This window comes from Myotis lucifugus, unplaced genomic scaffold, assembly GCF_000147115.1.
Source record: "Myotis lucifugus unplaced genomic scaffold, Myoluc2.0 scaffold_722, whole genome shotgun sequence".
NCBI lineage: Eukaryota > Metazoa > Chordata > Mammalia > Chiroptera > Vespertilionidae > Myotis > Myotis lucifugus.
The window spans coordinates 161,615-183,743 of record NW_005871770.1 but is presented as its reverse complement, the minus strand read 5'-3'; the positions used below and the strand labels follow the sequence as shown (position 1 = coordinate 183,743).

General features: G+C 40.4%; 1 protein-coding gene across 5 annotated transcripts in view; it reads right to left on the bottom strand.

Moving 5' to 3' along the window:
* Positions 1-21,320, bottom strand: part of BLM (Bloom syndrome RecQ like helicase) — a 74,157-nt gene extending 52,837 nt beyond the window's left edge. For 3 of the 5 annotated variants that reach the window (XR_002826955.1, XM_006105760.3, XM_014447847.2), the window contains exons 1-7: positions 21,199-21,320; positions 12,594-12,695; positions 10,828-11,510; positions 9,602-9,764; positions 5,889-6,013; positions 1,226-1,358; positions 72-760 (exon numbers count right to left, since the gene is read on the bottom strand). Coding sequence is in view for 2 of the 5 variants with exons in the window: in XM_006105760.3 (XP_006105822.1) it covers positions 72-760; positions 1,226-1,358; positions 5,889-6,013; positions 9,602-9,764; positions 10,828-11,510; positions 12,594-12,691 (1,891 nt within the window). In the remaining 3 variants the exon portion in view is untranslated. Of the gene's footprint in view, positions 1-71; positions 761-1,225; positions 1,359-5,422; positions 5,489-5,888; positions 6,014-9,601; positions 9,765-10,827; positions 11,511-12,593; positions 12,696-21,198 lie in introns of those variants that run through there. The other 2 variants (XR_002826956.1, XR_002826957.1) reach the window with 2 other exon arrangements.
* Positions 21,321-22,129: the final 809 nt, after the last annotated feature.

The window sequence follows — 22,129 nt, the reverse complement described above, 5'->3', positions numbered from 1 at the left end:
GACATAAACATTTCTCTACTTGATAAATTGATCAGTTCTCATCAAGTCAGAATTCTAAAATATACACTTACATTTTTGCATTGACCCCGAAAAGTTTTTATTTTGAGCAGCAGGTGTCACAGGGAGGCAGTTTGTCTTGGTTGGAGATATTCTTTCTGATACTGATTTAACGGGCCGACCTTCCTTAATAGGCGGATAGGCAGCTGTGGAAGACTTGTTCGTTGCTAAGCCATGCATTATATTTTCCCACTCATCATCATCATCTAAGTCATCTATGTCAAAATTATCAATCTCACAGGAGGCCTGGATTTCCCTTTCTAAGTCATCTGTGGAAACAGTATGTTTATTCTGATCTTTCACAGCAGTGCTTGTAAGAACACTTCCTGGAAAATGAGAGCTTTCGTTTCTTTTTTCTGTTCTTGGTGTTTCAGCCCAGTTGCTACTCACAAAGGACTTCTGTAAATGGGAATTGAATAATGGTCTTTCAAAGAGGTTCTTCTTGGTGACCGAGAACCCTGTCTTTCCTGGGGGAGTCAGCAAACATCCCCCAGAAGAAATGGAATTTGAGGGAATGGGCGGAAAATGTAATTCATCAGAACTCGCTGTAGGGCAGGAATCGCCCCTTGAAAACGCATACGGCAAGGAAACAGATGGCATGTCCTCCATGGGGTTACCAAGGGCATCGGGCCTGCACCTCCACATTGAGCCAAGGACACTGGCATCACTTGGGTTAAAATCTGCTTCAGCCAGGAGTTTCCTTCTGAAGAGAAAACACACAACACCATGTAAGTGTGAGTAGTCTGCCACGGTAGGCCACACAAGTATATCTTTAGTTCTCATCCCAAGTTGTGGCAAAATACATTCTCTTTTTTCCAATTTCAAAAATTTGGATAAAATACTAAAGGAAGCCCTAACCGGTTTGGCTCAGTGGATAGAACGTCGGCCAGCGGACTCAAGGGTCCTAGGTTCGATTCCGGTCAAGGGCATGTACCTTGGTTGCAGGCACATACCCAGTGGGGAGTGTGCAGGAGGCAGCTGATCGATGTTTCTAATTCTCTATCCCTCTCCCGTCCTCTCTGTAAAAAATCAATAAAATATATTTTTAAAAAAGTAAATAAATTTAAAATATCTATTCAGAATGCTAACCATTTTGCCCTGTACGTTTCTGATATAGAGTGGTGGCAATGCAGCCAGATATACTCCAGAAGGAGAAAAATCAAGGTACCGTATGTTTCGCTGCTGAAGCAGATCGTTCCCACAATCCAAAGCTTTCAGTTCATCATCAGGAATAGCATCAACTAAGTTACAAATGTGGTCCATCACTTGAATAAGCTGCTGCTGCAAACTTATCTGTCTACCTGTAAAGTAATTATGGTGTTAATATTGTACCTTGAAAACAAAAAAGACAAGTTTTTCAAAGCCATGCATGTAAAATCTGAAGTAATTTAAAAACAAAATTATAGCCCTAACTGGTTTGGCTCAGTGGATAGAGCATCAGCCTGCGGACTGAAGGGTCCCAGGTTCGATTCCGGTCAAGGGCATGTACCTTGGTTGCGGGCACATCCCCAGTAGGAGGCGTGCAGGAGGCAGCTGATCGATGTTTCTCTCTCATCGATGTTTCTAACTCTCTATCCCTCTCCCTTCCTCTCTGTAAAAAATCTATAAAATATATATTAAAAAAATAATAAAAAAATAAAAACAAAATTATAAACAACTTTATACTGTCCTTACTATCTGCCCGTGAAATAATATGAAATCAGATTGTCTCTAATTCTATATCATGAGAACCTGTAACGACGTTATTTCATGTTAATTCTTAATATTTCTCTTAGGGTAACCAAGGTCGTTGGAAGATAAAGTTTTATCAATTTACTATGATTTTTTACTAACTTCAGGTGTATTTTGTGCCCACACAAAATATATTATAAAGGGCTGCACAGGCAAGGACTCTTCACCCCACCCCCATTTCCCAACTCATTCTCACACAGATGCTTCTTCCCACATTGCTCTGGACACCCCCTAGTCTGTTCTCTCTTCCTCTCCTCTCTGCCCTTTAGACCCTTTAACTGACTGCTCTGCCCTTTAGACCCTTTAACTGACTGCGCTTGGTCAGCAATTACCCAGTAGCCTCATCCTCTTCTTTGAACATTTTCTTTCCCTTATTTCTCTGATTGTCTCCTACTTCCTCTGCAGCCCACCGACTGCTTTCTCCTGTGTATCTTTGGCCCTAAGGGTAGAGTAGGCATCTTACTTGCTTCCCTAACCCATTTTTTCCCCCAATTGATTTTAGAGAGAGAGGAAGAGAGAGAAACATCAATCAGCTGCCTCCTGCACGCCCCCCTACTGGGGATCGAGCCTGCAACCCAGGCATGTGCTCTGACTGGGATTCGAACCAGTGACCCCACCGGCCGGACCCAAGCTTCCTTTCAATGGTAACAGCACAGCACCCAGACTTCTCTTTGGAGACCATCCCTGCCCCACTCCCTCAGTGGGCACCTGAGGTAAGTCAGCTCAATGAGAATCAGGTCAAGTTCTTGGGCTGGCCAGAAAAGAGGACCTCTCTTATCAACAAGCTGGACAGGCTGCTGGTGGCCCTCTCCGCCACCACATAGGGAAACACACCTTGGAAATAAGACTAATACAGGGGAAGCATAAAACAGAGATAGAAAGAAATGGAGGATTGAGATGGAGAGATGAGACAGCACAGAGGTCAGAGAAGGCAGGTGTGAGAGAAATTCCAGATGACAGTAGTTGGGTATCTGAATCCAGCCCGCCCACTCCACATTTTGTTGAACCCATGTAACTAAGAAATAGAATGTCAAAGAAGGTGAGGCTTTTGATGAAGGAAACAAATGGGTTAGGGAAGCAAGTAAGATGCCTACTCTACGCTTAGGGCCAAAGGTACACAGGAGAAAGAGCAGTCGGTGGGCTGCAGAGGAAACAGGAGACAATCAGAGAAATAAGAGAAAGAAAATGTTCAAAGAAGAGAATGAGGCTACTGGGTAATTGCTGACCAAGCGCAGTCAGTTAGCAGTGTTTCTCAACCTTTGGTTCGCGACCCCTTTTGGGGGTCAAACGACCCTTTCACAGGGGCCGCCTAAATACATCCTGATATCAGATATTTACATTACGATTCATAACAGTAGCAAAATTACAGTTATGAAGTAGCAACGAAAGTAATTTTATGATTGGGGGTCACCACAACATGAGGAACTGTATTAAAGGGTCGTGGCAGGAAGGTTGAGAACCACTGAGTTAAAGGGTCTAAAAGGCAGAGAGGAGAGGAAGACAGGACAGATTAGGGGGTGTACAGAGCAATGTGGGAAGAAGCACCTGTGTGAGAATGAGTTGGGAAATGTGGACTCTTACTAATGACTGATGTAAACAGGAGCGTGAGGTATGACATGGTAAAAGTGGAATTGATGAATTCCTACTTTCTTCTGTTTTCTCCGCAAGGAGAATGGGCATGAGATTGGAAAGAGGAGAATAAATAATGGTCTGAAGGAAATGAAAGCCAAGACAGGCTCAGAGAAAGATAAAGCCATTGGAAAGAAGGTCAAGTCTTCTTGTCTGGACAGATTACACTTCAGAATACAAAGCAAACAAGATCTCAATGGTATCTGAAGCATCTAGTTGATGGAAGAGTGAAGACAAGCAAACATTGTTCTAATTTTCAAAAAAACTGTAAAGGGAGTGCCAAAACCTACAAGCTGATGATCTTGATATTGATTTAATACAAAATTCTAGAACACGGTATCAAACAGCTGCTTTGTGAGCTATAGAGAGAGGAAACAATTATAGAGCTAGCAAGAGTTCATAAAAATAAACCAGCTATCTTAACGTTCTAAGTTCTTTGAAAGGATTACTAGACTGGCAGATAATAGCTACCATTTATTGAAGGCCTACAGTGTACTTTACTTGACAACTACTCAGCAACTTAAATACTATTTTCACTGTTTTATAGAAACTGAGTCCAGAGAAGCTTAACTAATGTGCCAGTGAACTAATATAAATTCAAAGTAAACATCATTCCATATAAGGGTATGGTCTTTTTTTTTTTTTTTTTTAGTTTTATTCGTTGAAACGAGGATTACTAGACTGGCAGATAATAGTTTGCCCACGGCTGGCCTACAGTGTACTTTACTTGACACCTACTCAGCAAGTTAAATATTATTTTCACTGTTTTATAGAAACTGAGTCCAGAGAAGCTTAACTAATGTGCCAAAGCCACACAGGTAGGAGTAGGACACGACAGGGCTGTATCTCAGGTCGGTGTCACTCTAGAGTCAATGTCCCGTCCATTTCCTCTTGGAGTCTCAGACCTTGAACTTCTGGAGTCATATGACCAAGATTTTTGGAACCCCAGGGACAAGGGAAAGAAACAGGGTCTGAAAGTAGACTTGTAACTAGTGAAACAAGAAGTGGTGATGAATGAACTTATGTCAGCTGACAGGGAGGCCTCTAACAACATTCCGTAGGGCTCTGTTCTTGCCCCCGGTCCTTGCCAATCATTCTGAAACTTAATGATGCAGAATCATTACAGTGCAGAGGCTGTCAGTGTAAACTCAAGAGCTTCAAGACTGCTGGGTTCAAATCCTAGCTCTGCTGTTGTCTACTTCTATGACCATGTGTCATCACTCCTGCATCTCAGTTTCCTTATCTGTAAAATGGGAATAACAGAAACTAACTTAAAGATCCCTTTTAAGGATGAAAAAAGTTAATATTGTAAGAAATTTGGAGCAAACAGAAGCAATACAAAGACCACTAAGCACACCGTATGTACAACATCCATCAAAGAAGAATAGAATGCTACAGAAATAGAGAAGAAAAAGAGCTGTTGGAAATGGATTTGATAAAAATGAAAAAATCCACAGAAGAGTTAAAGATAAAATTGAGAAAATCTCCCAGAAAGCAGAGAAGCAAGAAATGGAAAACAGGAAAGTAGGTAATGGAACCCTAACATCCAAATAAGAGAACTCCAGGAGGAGTGAAAGAAAAAAGAAGAAAATAAAAGGAAATAATAGAAAGCCTTCCAGACTAGAAGGACACAAATTTCTAGACTGAAGGAACCTCTGGGAAGTAGAAATTAGGAGAAAGGAGACTGCTGTTTTTTAGTCTTATAGTACTATTACATTATTTCTACTAGATATTTAATAGAAAACATTTTAATGAATTAAGAAACAAATCCAACAAACAAAAAAGTATTAAACTTTAAGACCCAAACCCAGAGTTTATACAAGGAGAACTAGGAGGATGTCTAGAAACCACAATCTATAAATAGAGTAGTCTTAAAAAAACACACACAAAACTTCTGGGAGCTTCAGACTTACTTCACAAGGATTAACTTATGGGAAAGCAAATTTTGGTTCAATATAAGAAAATTTTCTAACAATTAGCATTTCCAAATTAAAGAATGAATTACCTTGTGAGAACATGAGTTTACAAGTTGTTTGAGCAAATGCTGGCTAGCCAATGAGCAGGGATGATTCTATATTAGGGCAAAAGGAACTATAATTTGCCATCTTATACTATACAGTCACAGGTAAAAATACAATCTTACTTGGTTTTCAAAAGTTAGTAATTAAAATACATGACATGTTTAAAATACTTTCTGTACCGTCACAGTGCGGACTCAAGGGTCCCAGGTTCGATTCCGGAGTAGGCATTTTCTCTGGTTTTCAGGCACATCCCCAGTAGGGGGTGTGCAGGAGGCAGCTGATCGATGTTTCTCTCTCATCGATGTTTCTAGCTCTCTATCTCTCTCCCTTCCTCTCTGTAAAAAAATCAATAATAAAAATATACAAAAAAAAAACACACAAACAAAAACACATTTAAAAAAAAAAAGTTAGTAATTAAAATACATGATATGTCTAAAATACTTTTTGTACCGTCACAGTCTCTGCTGGTTTCTTGGTTAGATTGCTGAGTAGGCATTTTCTCTGGTTTTGACAAGTCCTCTGGTGTGCTTAGGCCATCCTTCTTTCTGTCACAGGTGTCAAGCTCCTTTAACATACTACAAGTTTAAAAATATACAACCAATCAACGTATAGAATACATAATTATTTCTGCACAGCTGGTCAGACAATATATAACAGAAAAGAGAAATATATTTTTGTATCTTCTCTATTCTAAAACCTCTTTAGCTGGCCCTCGAAGTCATTCATCTTCTGGGCCAGGAGACCTTTTCAACTTTGTCTCCAATGATGACCTTTCAATAACCCCAGGCTCCAATCACAGTGCATGACGTACATTCTTCAGTAAGTCCTGTGTTGGCTACTTCAGAAATTCAGCCTCTGCTCGTCTATGAAAAACCCACCATTCCAATCTCTTCCTACCCAAATCACACCTGTTCCTCTAGGCCCAGCTCAAAGGCTATTTTTCTGATTTCTCCAGCAAGTGCTTTTTAACATCTCTCTCTTCTGAGATTCCAAAGCATTTTATCCATATCAACGTGTATATGTGTATCTGTACATATAACTAACTTATACAGATCATACAAAAATATATTAATACATATAAACATGGTCAGTTTGACTAGATATAAAAAAATACTTTAAAAGTAACAAAACAGCCCTAACCGGTTTGGCTCAGTGGATAGAGCGTCGGCCTGCGGACTCAAGGGTCCCAGGTTCGATTCCGGTCAAGGGCATGTACCTGGGTTGCGGGCACATCCCCAGCGGGAGGTGTGCAGGAGGCAGCTGATCGATGTTTCTCTCTCATCTATGTTTCTAACTCTCTATTCCCTCTCCCTTCCTCTCTGTAAAAAATCAATAAAAATATATTTAAAAAATAAATAAATAAAAGTAACAAAACAAGTACTAATTGTTAAAGAGAGGGTACTGTGGCAATCCAAAGAAAGATAAAGCTTTGCAAAGGGGGTGGAATTGGAGGAAACCTTGAAAGATGGATATGATAAGTGAGAGACTATGAAGAGATAGAAAAGACAGTTCTATTCACTTGATATTCAAGAATCAACTGTACTTTTCTAAAACAGGATTTTGGAATGCAACCTTCTAACTAAATCAAACATTGATTAATAAAACTATGTTTTATAAAATGATAATATAGCCCTAACCAGTTTGGCTCAGAGGATAGAACAAGTGGTTCTCAACCTGTGGGTCACGACCCCTTTGGGGGTCGAATGACCCTTTCACAGGGGTCGCCTAAATACATCCTGCATATCAGATATTTACATTACAATTCATAACAGTAGCAACATTACAGTTATGAAGTAATAACGAAAATAATTTTATGGTTGGGGGTCACCACAACATGAGGAACTGTATTAATGGGTTGCGGCATTAGGAAGGTTGAGAACCACTGGGATAGAGCATCAGCCTGCGGACTAAAGGGTCCCAGGTTTGATTCCAGTCAAGGGCATGTACCTTGGTTGCAGGCACATCCCTAGCAGGGAGTGTGCAGGAGGCAGCTGATCAATGTTTCTCTCTCATTGATGTTTCTAACTCTCTATCCCTCTCCCTTCCTCTCTGTAAAAAATCAATAAAATATATTTAAAAAATAATAAATAAATAAATAAAATATATTATATTTAAGGAAAGGGCCTTACATTTTAGCAGTATTTTCCAATTTGTCTCATGAGGCTCATAGGACTTTAGGGTTATTGTAAGGACATAACTAGTGATAAAGCTGAAAGGTAAATTGGGGCCTGAAGATGAAGGATTCCGAGGGCCAGCTCAAGAGGTTTACGAATACAAGGACCTACAATAACATGTTTCTCTTTTCTGTTATATATTACCAGACCATTACACTTCGGAAATTAATTCAGAAGTTACAACCAGCATTTTAAAACACAATAAAAGGTAATAAAATTTAAGTGTCCTCTGCATATAAAGCATGATTTGTGAAAATTTTATAATATACACAAATGTGTATATGAGGTTGCAGTGGAAAATGAACAGAGAGAATCTACCTTGGAAATAAGCATTTTCCAAGTGCTGAATATCTAGGTAAAGTTAATTACGGAATGAAAACTCAATAAATTATATAGCCATTAAATGGAATAAGAATAAAGACTACATAACAATATAGAAAATATTTTAAAAATGCTACTTAAGAGAAAAGAAGCAGAGGCCTTGGCTGGGTAGCTCGGTTGGTTAGAGAGTTGTCCCCATATGCCAAGGTTGCAGGTTTGATCCCAGGTCAGGGCACATACAAGTATCAACCAATGAATTCATAAGTAAGTGGAACAAGCCGGGCTGGTGTGGCTCAGTGGTTGAGCACTGACCTATGAACCATGAGGTCATGGTCCAATTCCCAGTCAGGGCACATGTCCAGGCTGCAAGCTCGATCTCTAGTGGGGGGCGTGCAGGAGGCAGGTAGTCAACGATTCTCTCTTACCATTGATGTTTCTATCTCTCTCCCTCTCCCTTCCTCTCTGAAATCAATACAAATATATATTAAAAAAATAAGTGGAACAACAAATCGATGTTTCTCCCTCTCTCAAATCAATAAATTTTTAAAAAAGCAGAATAAACAGTAGAGTTACATGTTAATTACAGCAAAAATCATACACATGCAGAAAAAGATCAAAACCAAACATGGATAAAGAAAATGTTTGGTTTGTTGGAATGTTGAGATTACAAGTAAGAATCCTGTTAAGTGGTTACAGTGTTATTTGTGCAATGCACACTTTATAAATAAACACACAAAAAGCCAGGAAATAGCACTATGCTGGATCTTCATCCATTTGCTATTAATTTTATCATCCTGGGCCATCCCCTGCTCCTCAGCTGCTTCACGTGCTAAATGATGCTGATTTAGAATCCAGACTCTATATGAACTCCTGATCAGTTTTTTACTTTGTGCAATTCTGTCTGAATTTCTATTGGGAGGGAGAAGAGGAGAGGGCCGTTTTTTAGTTTAGAAGAGGAGGTACAGTTTTTTAGTTTTGTCATCAAATAATAATCATGCTCCAACCTTTCCTGCCTCTTTAAACATCCCAACACACCTGTTAAAACACAAATATGCACACAAACACCTCCTTCCTGTCTTCCTTCTCTAATTAAGCTAACACACTATAGAGATCTATTTCTTGCCAAAATATTGGTTAAAAATGTAGTATATAATCCATCACTTAACTGGACTGTGATTTAGACTTGGATGAGGACGGAGGTAACAATGATTATTAATTTGTATGTTAAGCTATTGATGATCTGTGTGGACTATGTATTTTTCCCCATAACACTACCACAATCATGTCCCTAATTTAATAAAATTCAGTGAATGTCAAATACAATAGTCAATTCTATCCTGTAAGATTAAAAAAAGGGGGGGGGAGGGTAACGTATCACTTACTAACTATCCAAATAAGGAGTTAGCTTTGTGTCATATATTCCTCAAGTTAAAATCAACTATATAAAATTGTTTGGAGGTCTCATGTAATTACAATTTTGGTAGTTTGCTAAAGCTGGAACTTTGTAGCTTTAGCATACCACCAATTAAATAAAATGTATCAATAGGAATTTTAATAAACTGTGCAGAGCATGAAATTATACAAAAATGATAGTACATAACTAAGTTAAAATATTTCAGATACCTCAAAGGCAAACACTAATGCTTATTAATTAATCAGCTATTTTACCTAAAGCATTTTAGAGAGGAAGAAGAGGCAGAAGTCGTTATTTCTTCCGGAGAAGGTGGAATAAAATCGATATCATAATCGTCTTCATCAAGTTGAACAGGTGGAGATTTCTTCAGTGAATGGAATTCAGTTTCTCCCAAGTGTTTTTCCTTTTCACTATTATCTAAAGTAGACAGTTGATAACGTAGGTTATTTTAATAATTAATGAAACAGAAAGAACAGGGTATGAGCACTGAAAAGTGAGTGCTTCAGGCAACTCATAAACACTAGCACCACTCCGTGAGCCCTCTCGTTTCCCACCTTAATGTCAGCTTGTTTTTTCATAAATTATTATTGAGTCAATTGGAGCAAGTCCAATGACTACTGGATTGAGGCCAAAGATCTGCTTAAGGCTTTTCATGACTGTCTCATTAAATTATGAAACTCCTACTTGGCACCAGCACTTTTGTTTTTCTATTTTGTACTCATATTTAAAGAAGAGTAAAGTGCAACAAATGACTCTAATAATTTTACAAACACCATTGTTTGTACAAACTATTTTTACTTTGTCACAAAGGCTTCCTAGTGATTTAAGTCTACCAGATTCAATCTCTCTCTCTCTCCTGACTACGAGGAAAAACACAATGCCCAATTGTTGCTCTTTAGTTTACATTTTACCAAGTTTTCTCTTCATAAACAGACACACATCTGATTAGACTATAGCTCTGTTTATTATCAATCACTTCCTGGTCCTCTCTCATCCTACAGAATTCAGGTGCTTAAAAATTTTAGTCTCACATTTGCAACTATTTCATAAGGTAGGTACTTCCACATATGGCTAATCTTAGCTATGAGACCTAAGCAGAAAATAATTTCAATGCAATTTATACTTTAATAGCATGATCAGATCATATTATGCAGCAATATTCAGTGGCAGCAAGCCATAAAGGAATTATAATAAAAAGACTTAATTCACTTCCCAATTCTGCCACTTACCAGCCAATAGACCATTTAACCTCTATGGACCTTATTTTCTTCATATGTAAAAATCACAGATTATTAGCAGAATAAAATCTTTCATTTCATCAGTATATTCTGCCTCAAGCATGTGGCCAACAGATTGTTCAATAAACACCTCTAAAGATCTGAAGGACAAAAGCTATATCATATTTGCTACTGTTCCAAAACCCAGCTTTGACTGAACGAATACAATCGATACACTGAAATGAAAATAAAGTAATTTTTACCTCTTTCTTCTCCCAAATGAGTTTTTAAAGAGTGGCTATTCTGAGTGTCTTCATTTGCAAGCTCTTCGGAACTGGGGCCATCATCAATACAAATCACACCGCTACTTAAGCTACTTAACCATTCGGAGTCCGCCTTCTGCTCCTCAGTCAAATCTACTTGCTTGCATTCAGAGGGAGGAGTAGTCAAGTCAACCTTTACTGTATCTTCCTTTTGAAGCTGTGCTTTCAAAAAGTTTCTCTTGGACTTTTTCTGAGCAGTGCTTACTCTTACAGAGTGATTTTTGAGTGGTGTAACAAATGCTTTTGAATTTCCGGAAGTATCAAAGTCATCCATATCATCCCAATCTGAGGAAGAACTATATTCTAATTTCTTGAAAGTAGCATCACGGAATTCCTTTCTACTTGGAGTGCTCTGCGTAGCAAGTGAAACTTCCCTCGGAATCTGCGATGAGTCTGGCAGTAACGGTTTTGAACCAATTCTCTTGGCTTGCTGTCCTGCAGCAGCATTTTTAAAGTCACTGATCCTTGTTTGCGGATTCATGGTATGAGGTAAAGTTTCACTGAAGGAAAAGTCCTCAGAAACATTAACATCTTTATCACTTAACACAGGTGTTTTTGCTACTGACACACAAGTCACAGACACATTGTTGGCTGAAGAGACTTTCTTTTTAAAAGTGAAACAGCTGGAAAAATGAAATACTTGAATTAGATAAATTGTAACAAACCCAGTAATTTTTTTTTACTAACTTATATAACTTACCTTCTATCCCCCTCTCCGATTTTAAAATTTATAAGGCAAGTTAAAGTATGCTCTGATCCTTCTTATTCAGGGCTAATTATTCAGTTTTGAGAGTATCAAGGCCATTCCCTCTACTTTATTTCTCAGGCTTGTAGTTCTTAGCCATCCAGAGGGAGGGGATGGCATAAGTGAAAAAGAGAAAAGACTCAAATGTGGCTACTTGTTGCTACTCTGATCAAAGTTTTATGGGGAAAAAATGTAAAAAACTGCTCGCTATACTGAGATTTGGAGGAGAAGTTAAGAATCTTAGATACCTCTGGACTTAGCGACATAAAGGTCAATGGTGACTTTAACGCCAAGCACCCAGAACTTGGTAAGGGTACAATAAGGAATATAAATTATTAGATATTATTAGGAGTTTGGAGTGTATCTAGGAGGAAAGAACAGAACCAAAGAGCTATAGTTTCTTTATAAGTTGTTTTTGGAAAAGATATAAAATTATATTAAAATGCTAAAAAATACCTATTTGCCTAAATTTACAAAAAGATTCATTATTAATTCATTCAACAAATATTTACTGAGCAAGTGTTATGTGCCAGGAACTGTGCAAAAGTGCTGAACAAGCCCTGACTGGTTTGGCTCAGTGGATAGAGTGTCGGCCTGCGGACTCAAGGGTCCCGGGTTCGATTCCAGTCAAGGGCATGTACCTTGGTTGCAGGCACATCCCCAGTGGGAGGTATGCAGGAGGCAGCTGATCGATGTTTCTCTCTCATCGATGTTTCTAACTCTCTATCCCTCTCCCTTCTTCTCTGTAAAAAATCAATAAAATATATTTTTTTAAAAAGTGCTGAACAATTTATTACCTGGTGCTGCTAACACATGTTCTACCATTAACTTGCAAGTGGGAAAATCATTAACCTCACAGCTTCATTTCCCCATCTATACAATGAAAGGGCTGAAAGTGCAGATATCTCATTTGTATGATACTGTACTAGTATGTATAACAACAAACAGCCAAAATACTTACGAAGGTTTTGGTTTTGAAAGATTTAATTTGTTGTTAAGTTTTCTGGCTGAATGACGCTCCAGTTGCTCCTGTAGATTATTTTGAGGAACAGCAGCCATGATCCTAAAAAGAGAGGGAAAAAATATCAGTACAGTTATGTGCTTTGCATGAATCACAATATTTTGGGGGGGGCAGAGGGGATGGAGCACTGTTCCAACTGTGCCCAAAGTAATGAGGCTTTTTTGGGTCAATAAACTGTTTTGACATTTACAACTGGTTACATTTGAACTATATAATCTTTAACTAACTGATGCTCACTTGAACAGCAAAATGACCTGGTTTCCCCCAATGCTAAAACAAACACAAAGGACATTAAGGGAAGGGATTATTAGGAAAGGCCTTGCATAAAAATGACACCTGGCCTGGGCTTGAAGAATAAATAGAAAGTAGACAGAGAGTGTGGTAGGAGAACATAATCAAAGCATACTGAAAACCCAAATGAGTAACTGAATTCACCACCAATGAGAGCAATGGCTCCCCAGCAAGACACCACGTTTCACAATTATTTAGTTTCAAGCTGAAATACTTTTACCAAGCATAAAAGTATTCTTATAGCCCTAGCCGGTTTGTTCAGTGGATAGAGCATCAGCCTGTGGACTCAAGGGTCCCAGGTTCGATTCCGGTCAAGGGCATGTACCTTGGTTGCGGGCACATCCCCAGTAGGGGGTGTGCAGGAGGCAGCTGATCGATGTTTCTCTCTCATCGATGTTTCTCTCTATCCCTCTCCCTTCCTCTTTGTGAAGAATCAATAAAATATATGTTCTTTTTAAAAGTATTCTTGTAGAATACCTTGAACAAACTGTGATATTTGCTGAGCTATTGTCTGAGATAACATACAGCTTGAGCCACCTTCAAGTTACTGGGGTACAAGAAGACAGGACAGCCAAAATCTATGGATAGCAAAAAAATTTCATTTCAGCTGATAGTTATAACTCCTTTCCCATTCTATCTTTTTTTTAAAAAAAAAAAAATACTTTTATTGATTTCAGAGAAGGGAGAGACAGAAATGTCAATGATGAGAGAGAATCATTAATTGGCTGCCTCCTGCACATCCCCCACTGGGGATCGAGCCCACAGCCCAGGCATGTGCCCTGACCGGGAATCAAACCAAGACTTCCTGGTTCATAGGTCAATGCTCAACCACTGAGCCACTCTGGTGGGGCTATTTTTCTTTTTCAAATCAATGGGAATAAATAAAAAGTTATTGTAGAGTGACAAAAAGCCCAAACTACATTTAATTTGCATGGCCCAAACTCATTAAAATGCAAGGAAAAATAATACAAAGAAGCAGAATTGTAAGAAGTTCAGTATCACTTGACCAACAGAAATGAGAAATGTACTAAGAACTCAGGTTCTTTGGTTAATTCTGCCACAAATTCACTGTGTGGCTTTGAGGAATTCATTGACTCTCTCCAGTGTCCTCATTTCTAAAATAAGAAGGTTGGGTTAGAAAATTTCCATGTTTCCTTCTAAAATTAGCCTTCCATAATTCTAAGACAAATAGGTATTTGGCAGGGATGAAATGACAAAAATAGAAATATGTCTTTTAAAAATGTTGATGAGAATAAAAACTGTCATGAAGAAAAATATAATATATACAAAAAGTAGAGATTTTAAACAGTGGAGATTTTCAAAGTGGAGGCACAAGTTAACAAAACAAATTAGTAAGAAAAATATAAGCAAAATTTAGAAAGTTTACAATATGATCTTAATAAAACTGGAGTGGAGAAAAAAAATCCCAACATTATAAAATGAAACTATTTTTAAAGTGATAATTAAAATACTACACATTGAACTGTTTGTTAGTTGGCAGTGGTTCTTAGCAATGTGGGTCAGACTGTGGCAACAATCTGAAGAAAGTGATAGTCTCCACTCTGGCTTCTACCCTGATCACAATGATAAATCCCTTAATTGGGGGGTGGGGGTCACTGATCTCCATGTTACTTATTACAATACCCCTTTTCAATCAATCCTCTTTCCTGATGGCTTAGCATATGACGAAGTTGATTATATGCTCCTTTAAAACACAAGCCTTCTTTCAGACTCTCTTGACAATTTATTCCTATTCATCCTCCATCCTCCAATGGTAGATCTAACCATTACTTCCTTAAGGAAAACTCTATATTTAGGTAGTCACATCTATGTGGTTAAGAGCAAACAAAATACATGGATTTGTAGCCTGGCTCTACAACTTAGTAGCTAAATGCCCTTGGACATATTATTTCATCTCTCTATCTCAGATTCCTCATCTATACAGTGCCTACCCACCTCATATGTAAAGTGCTTAGAATAATAGTATCTGGCAGATAGTAGGCAATATATAAGTGTTTGATAAAGAAAAAATACCCAATAATATACCTTTATAATAATAAATACCTCTCAACTGCAGTTTTTATCGTAGTTGCAATTCTATTCACTTTTGTAATTATTTGGTTGGTATTTCTTCTACTAGATTGTAAACACTATGCAAAAATGGGCCATTATGGGTTTTATAACCCACAGCATCTCTAAGCACCTAGCATTAAATATTTATTAAATGAAAGAATAAAAACGTTAAATAACATATGTCTCAACTATGACTTATCACAGAAATGTAAAGCTGGTTTAACATTAAGTGAAACCACTAATATGATATATCATCTTTACAGTTTAAGTAATAAAAATCAATGTAATCTGATCAATAAATTTTAAAAACATTTCTATTGGGGTAAAGCATACTAGCAATAAAGTACACTAATCTTAACTAAATGGCTCAATATGGTTTCATTTAATGTATCTAACTATGTAAACAACATCCAAATCAAGGTATTGAACATTTCTGGCACCCCGGTATGCTTTCTTTCTTTTTCTTTTTTAAAAAATATATTTTATTGATTTTTTTTTTACAGAGAGGAAGGGAGAATAGAGAGTTAGAAACATCGATCAGCTGCCTCCTGCACACTCCCCACTGGGGATGTGCCCGCAACCAAGGTACATGCCCTTGACCGGAATCGAACCTGGGACCCTTGAGTGTGCAGGCCGACGCTTTATCCACTGAGCCAAACCGGTTAGGGCCCGGTATGCTTTCTTATGTCCTTTCCCAGTTAATACATCCCAGATGTAACCACTACCTGACTTTATCACCATAGATTAGTTTTGCCTGTTTGCGAACTTTTTTAAAAAGAAATTTTCTTTTATGATTTGAGAAAGAGGAAGGGAGAGAGAGAGAGAGAGAGAGAGAGAGAGAGAGAGAGAGAGAGAGATACATCAATGTGAGAAAAACTGATTGCCTCCCACATGCGCCCTGACCAGGAATCAAACCTGCCACCTTTTGGTGTACAGGATGACACTCCAACCAACCAAGCCACACCAACCAGGGCCTATTCTTGAACCTCTTGATATATGTATATATGGAATCATACAGTATATATTATCAATGCATTTTTGAAAAAGCATCTGATGAAACTCAAACCATTTCTAATAGATACATAACCAGACCCAATATAATATCTTCTATTTTACAATAGTGGTGAATCCATAAAAATATGGGCAAAAACAATATTGTTCTTTTATTTTCACTCTCATATTGAACATTCTTGCTGGTGCAAAAGTATTCAAAAAGGAAAATACTAGAAAAGAAGAAGCATGAATATCATGACTTGTAGACAATTAGATTACTAACACAATCCAGGCATAACAATAGATAATTAAAACTTTAGTAACGTGGTTAAATAAATATAAACCCACAAAAGTTAAATGCATTCTCATGTGGTAGTAATAACTAACTAGAAAATATAATTTTTAAAAGGCATTCAATTAACAATAACAATGAAAAATATTAAACAACTACCAATTAACAGAGGCATACATCTTCATGACAAAAATGACCAAGTATTACTGAGAGAAATGAAAAAAAAATTGGATAAATATTTCATGCTCTTAAATGAAAGGTTTAAATATCACAAAAGTTCTTTGAAAATTAACTTATGAGTTTACAAAATTCCAACTGGAACACCAGAAGAATATTTCACAAAACTCAACAAAAATGCTTCTGAAATTCATTGACAAAACCACAATACTAAGAATACTAAATAATACTGCAGTGGGAACTAGCATTTAGAATTATAATCGTATTAAATGTGAAAATAATTTAAATGAAAAACCTAGGTGAAGACGGGGGTGGGGGGAGGGGGAGGGGCTGGGAGGAGGGGAGAACGGAGAGGGAGGGAGAATGGGAGCTATCTGTAATACTATTAACAATAAAAATTATATTTAAAAAAAAAAGAAAAACCTAGTCTCTAAAATATGTTTAATGTATAATGACAGAAACAATAAAATAGGGCAAAGAATCAATATTTAACAAATGCTAATCAATAAGCCATATACTCTAGGGCAGGGGTGGGCAACCTTTTTGTGAGTGCGTGCCAAAACCAGCAAAATCTCTGACTCAAAATTCTTCTGCGTGCCAACCCTAATTTTTTGAGAACATGTTACGCCTACCTGATATCTCTTAAGGTGTACGTATGTGAAGAACCTTGAAGAAATAATAAAATTCATTCGAGCGACAAAAACACAGTATATGATGATGAAAAATACATTTATTTTTTAATGTACACATGTTATGTAAAATTATTTATTTATCTAAGATGCACCTACACTGAATTTATCTGAAAAATAAAAAAGTCGATATTAAGAAAAAAATTGTAAATGGAAGATTATAAGAGAGGGTTTCGCGTGCCAGCAAAAGTTACTGGCGTGGCATGCCAGGGGTTGCCCACCCCTGCTCTAGGATCAATAAGTGGCAAATGATGACATGGGCCAAATCTGGCTTGCAGCCTGTGTTTGTAAATAAAGTTTTACTGAAACACAGCTATGCCCATTTGTTCATATACTGCTGGCTACTTCAGCACCACAGATGAGTAGTTATGACAGAGAATGTTGAGTCTGCAAAGCCTAAAATATTTACTATCTAGCCCTTTACAGAAAAGGATTGTTGACAGTTGCTCTAGATTATTGCTGGATAAAATAGAAAATTGTTAAGTACAACAAATCTCTGACAAAAAGCTTAAAAACTTATCAGGTCAAAATCTAAATCAAAGTGGGAACCCAGAAAGTAAGGAGAGCACTGAAGTTCTTTTTCTCCCGAGGGCCGCTGTCTAATCCGAGAATCTGAGGATCAGTTTTAATAGCCTTGGAGGAAAAAATGCTCTGAATCAAAGTTAGGGACCACCAAGTGTGGGAAATATTCATCCCCCTGCAAAACCAGCACCACAGTCCTGGCCGGTGTGGCTCAGTTGGTTGAACATTGTCCCGTGCACCAAAAGGTCACAGGTTTGATTCCTGGTCAGGGCACATGCCCGACTTGTGGGCACCATCCCTAGAAGGGAGCGTGCAGGAGGCAGCCAACCAGTTTCTCTTTCACATCTATGTTTCTCTCTCTCCCTTCCTCTCTCTCTAAAATTAATAAAGACATATCAAAAAAATAAAACTAGCACCAAAAAGGACGATATCATTTAGGAAAAGAGAAACCCAAATTAAACCCCCACTCCCATCCCCAGGTGTCTGTCTATAAATAAAGTTACCAGTTGCTGAGGGATTAAATGGGACAGACCCTGAAACTACAAATCCAAGAATCTTTTCAACACACACACACCTCAAGCCATGAATTTAGATTAAAGTGATCCTAATTCCAGCCGAAACCGGTTTGGCTCAGTGGATAGAGCGTCGGCCTGCGGACTGAAAGGTCCCAGGTTCGATTCCGGTCAAGGGCATGTACCTGGGTTGCGGGCACATCCCCAGTGGGAGATGTGCAGGAGGCAGCTGATTGATGTTTCTCTCTCATCGATGTTTCTAACTCTCTATCTCTCTCCCTTCCTCTCTGTAAAAAATCAATAAAATATATTAAAAAAAATAAATAAATAAAAAAAAAATAAAGTGATCCTAATTCCAAAGCACTTGGCAGAAGCAAATGCAAAAACATCTCTGGCGGAATACACCTTTATCCAAGGCCTTAAATAATGACTACAATTTTTCAAGACAGTGTACCAAACACGGACAGAAACAGCCAAACACTCAAGGAAACAAGAATGAGAACTAGCCCTGGCTGGTTTGCTAAGAGGTTAGAGCATCAGCCAGAGCACTGGAAGGTCGAGGATTCGATTCCAGTCAAGAGCACGTACACCAGTTGCAGACTCGATCCCCGGCCAGTCCAGTCGGGTTCGTGCAATAGATGTGTCTCCCTCACAAAAATGTTTCTCTCTCTGTCTCTCCCCTCCCTTCCACTCTAAAAATCAATGGGAAAATATCCTTAGGTGAGGTTTAACAAAAGAAAAAAATGAAAGAGAACTAGTTGTAACAGAAGCAAACAGCATCAGGCCTAAGAGTATAAAGCGATTAATCTTATTATGTTTAAAAATATAAAAGAAGCTTGAAACAAGTAGAACTTCCCAAGCAGGGTGGAGGTTGTAAAGAAGGGTAGTCTATGCAGTATTTGTGCAACGGACTTGTGCAATGGTTTGTATCAGGCAATGAAGACCCACAGTGGCTTTCAGCATTTAGGTCCCAGAGTAGTTTGCAATTTCTCTGGACCTCTTTGTTCTAGCCTTTCTTCCCTTAAAAGAAACGTATCGAAAAAATAAAGAATACATATGTACTAAAATTAATATATAATTAATGTAATTCTATTTAACATATCCTATATAATAAAATCCTAATATGCAAATCAACCATATGGTGGACCAACCAGTCGCTATGACACACACTGACCACCAGGGGAAAGACGCTCAATGCAGGAGCTTCCCCCTGGTGGTCAGTGTGCTCCCACAGGGGGAGCACCGCTCAGCCAGAAGCAGGGGCTGAGGAGTGCAGCAGTGGAGGCGGGAGAGGCAGCACTAAGGACCCCTCAGGGGATGTCCGTCTGCTGGGTCTGCGGGCTTATCCTCCAAGGGGTCCTGGACTGCAAGAGGGTGCAGGCTGGGCTGAGGGAGCCCCCTCCAAGTGCACGAATGTCGTGCACCGGGCCTCTAGTATACAGAAAATACAATAACCATGTACCCACCAACCAAATTTAAGATGTTAATCTTTATCCTGTTTCTCTCTTTTAAAGTATAAAATATTTCAAATATATTATTTATTTATTTATTTTATTTTAATCCTTACCCACGGATCATTTTCCCACTGAATTCTAGAGAGAGTGAAAGGGAGAAGGGTGGGGAAGAAAGACATGGAAATGAGAGACACATAGACTGGTTGCCTCCAGCACACGCCTCTACCCGGGGCTGGGGAACCTGCAACTCAGGTAAGTGCCCTCGACCAGGAATCGAACCCGAGACCCTTCAGTCTGCAGGAAGACGCTCTAACCACTGAGCGAACCAGCCAGGGCTCAAATATAGTTGAAATTTCCCTCCCTTCTCAGAGATGATACTGACTAGTCTCAAGTGGATGCAATTCCCCTGCATGTTGTTCATTTATGACACACCTAACACTACGGTCTTTAACCAGCATTTTAACTCTGGGTCTCATCAGCACAGTGAAGGCAGCAGCCACCTCCCCAGGAATTCTCCTCCCAGTGGACTATGAGCTCCTTCCTGACCCAGCTAACAACATGCTGGCTCCTTTTCCTTCTAGTTGCTGTTCCCCACACGGAACACCTGCCTCCCCTTCTCCATTTCCCATGGATCACTCCCGCGGTCTCTCCCTTGACGGCTCCTCAGACGTGGCAGGGGCTCAGGGGCGCCGTCTACACTGGCGGCACCGGGAGCTGGCAGGCAGGCGTCAGGTGGCCCAAGTGTTGAGGAACCCAAGGGCCTGGTGTCGAGGAAGATGCTTTGGAGTCAACTCTTAGTTCAAATTCCCTCCCAAAGCCCTTGGATTGGAGCAGGGACAACCTTTGCGCTGCGATGCTCCAGGAGGGCGGTCTGACCTCCTTCTCCGCGTCATGCAAACGGAGCCCTGACCATGGACCAAATGCCCCTGGAAGCACTTCCTGCACAGACGAAACCACGGAATCCTGGCCCAAAACAGAACCATGTAGAAGGGGTCCTTTCCCCCCACAGCACGGAGTTGAAGTAGCGGTGGAGTCACAGAGCGGGACGCGCAAGAGCGGGGCTGCGAACCGGGCCTCTGACCCGCACCCCTGACCGGGGTCTCGCGAAACTACGACTGTAAGATAACGGGGGCCCCGCACGTGGCACACAGCAGACACGCAAAACACGGCAGCCGGGCTCGAGGCCGTGGAAGGCCAAGGACAGAGCGGCGTTTTACTAGTACGTTTTCCTCAGGAGGGAAATGGGGCCGGGCCTGGCCGGTGACTCCGCTGAGGCAGACACCATGGTGGGCACGGGTCGACCCCAAGGAGAACACAATGGGCGCTGGGCCGGCTCGGCCCCAACATCCTGGGCGACCCCGGCGCGGCTCGCCTCCGCCCCGGGCCTGTTTCTGTCAGGGAACCGTCTCTGCTCTCTCCCATGCTGCCTGCGAAACGACAGGGCTCAGCGGTCCGAGCAACGGAGGAGCCCGCGAGGCTTTCCTGTCCAGCAGGGCCGGGAAGCCGGGCCGGGCCGGCCCTAGGTCCGCGCGACCCACTCACCTCTCCCTCAGGCTCGGAGCTGGAGGAACCGCGGTCCAAACTCCCCGCGCCGGCTCCTCAGCCGTGCGCCGCACGCCGGCTCACTTCGCGCCAGAAGCCGGCCGGTTCCGATTGGATGCGTCCTGAGAAAGCCGACCAATACCGTCGCGTCGTGGCACCTGTCCCCGCCCCCATGCGCGTCCGGGGCGGGGTCACCGCACGGCGCTGAAGAATCACGTGTTCCCAACACCCAATCATAACGCAGAATGTCAGGTCAGGTGACTACGGTTAAACCCCGGCTTCCGGTGCTGGTGGGGGCTCTGTTTTTGTTGTTTCCTAGAGTTAGGAAAGGCTCTTCATACAGAACAGGCGGCGGGGCCGCGGTCGGCGGTGGGATTGGAGACCCCGGGTTTGAGGAGGCCTGAGACTCGCCGGTTCGCACAGGCAGAGGCTCTGATCCTCCGTCTGCGCCTCGGCCGCTCTCCCCTCTCCTCTCCCTTAGCAACGCGGGCTCTGCCCCACCGCAACCTAAGTTGTCAGTAACAGGAAAAGGGGTCGCAAACTCAGATTTCTCCAGGGACGTGGACAGTCCCTGAGTAAGAAGCCGAGCTGTGGTTCCGGCTGATTGTGGCCACGCGAGAATGTGACCCTGTGATGCCAGAGCTTCTTCCTTTTCTTTATTAAAATCCTTTATTTATAATTTCTCTTAAGAAAAAACGAAAATCTGTTTTTTTATGCGTGAAGTATGCCAGTTTTTAAACTTTACCCAAAAAATGCGGGCAAACAAAACAAGTTGAATTGTAGAATAAAGCAAAAGCAGAGTATTATTTCTTTAAAAATTATTGATTTCAGAGTGAGAGAAACATCAATGTTGAGAAACATCCATGGGCTGCCTCCCGCACGCCCCCGACTGGGGATGGAGCCCGGAACCCCCGGCATGTGCCCTGACCTG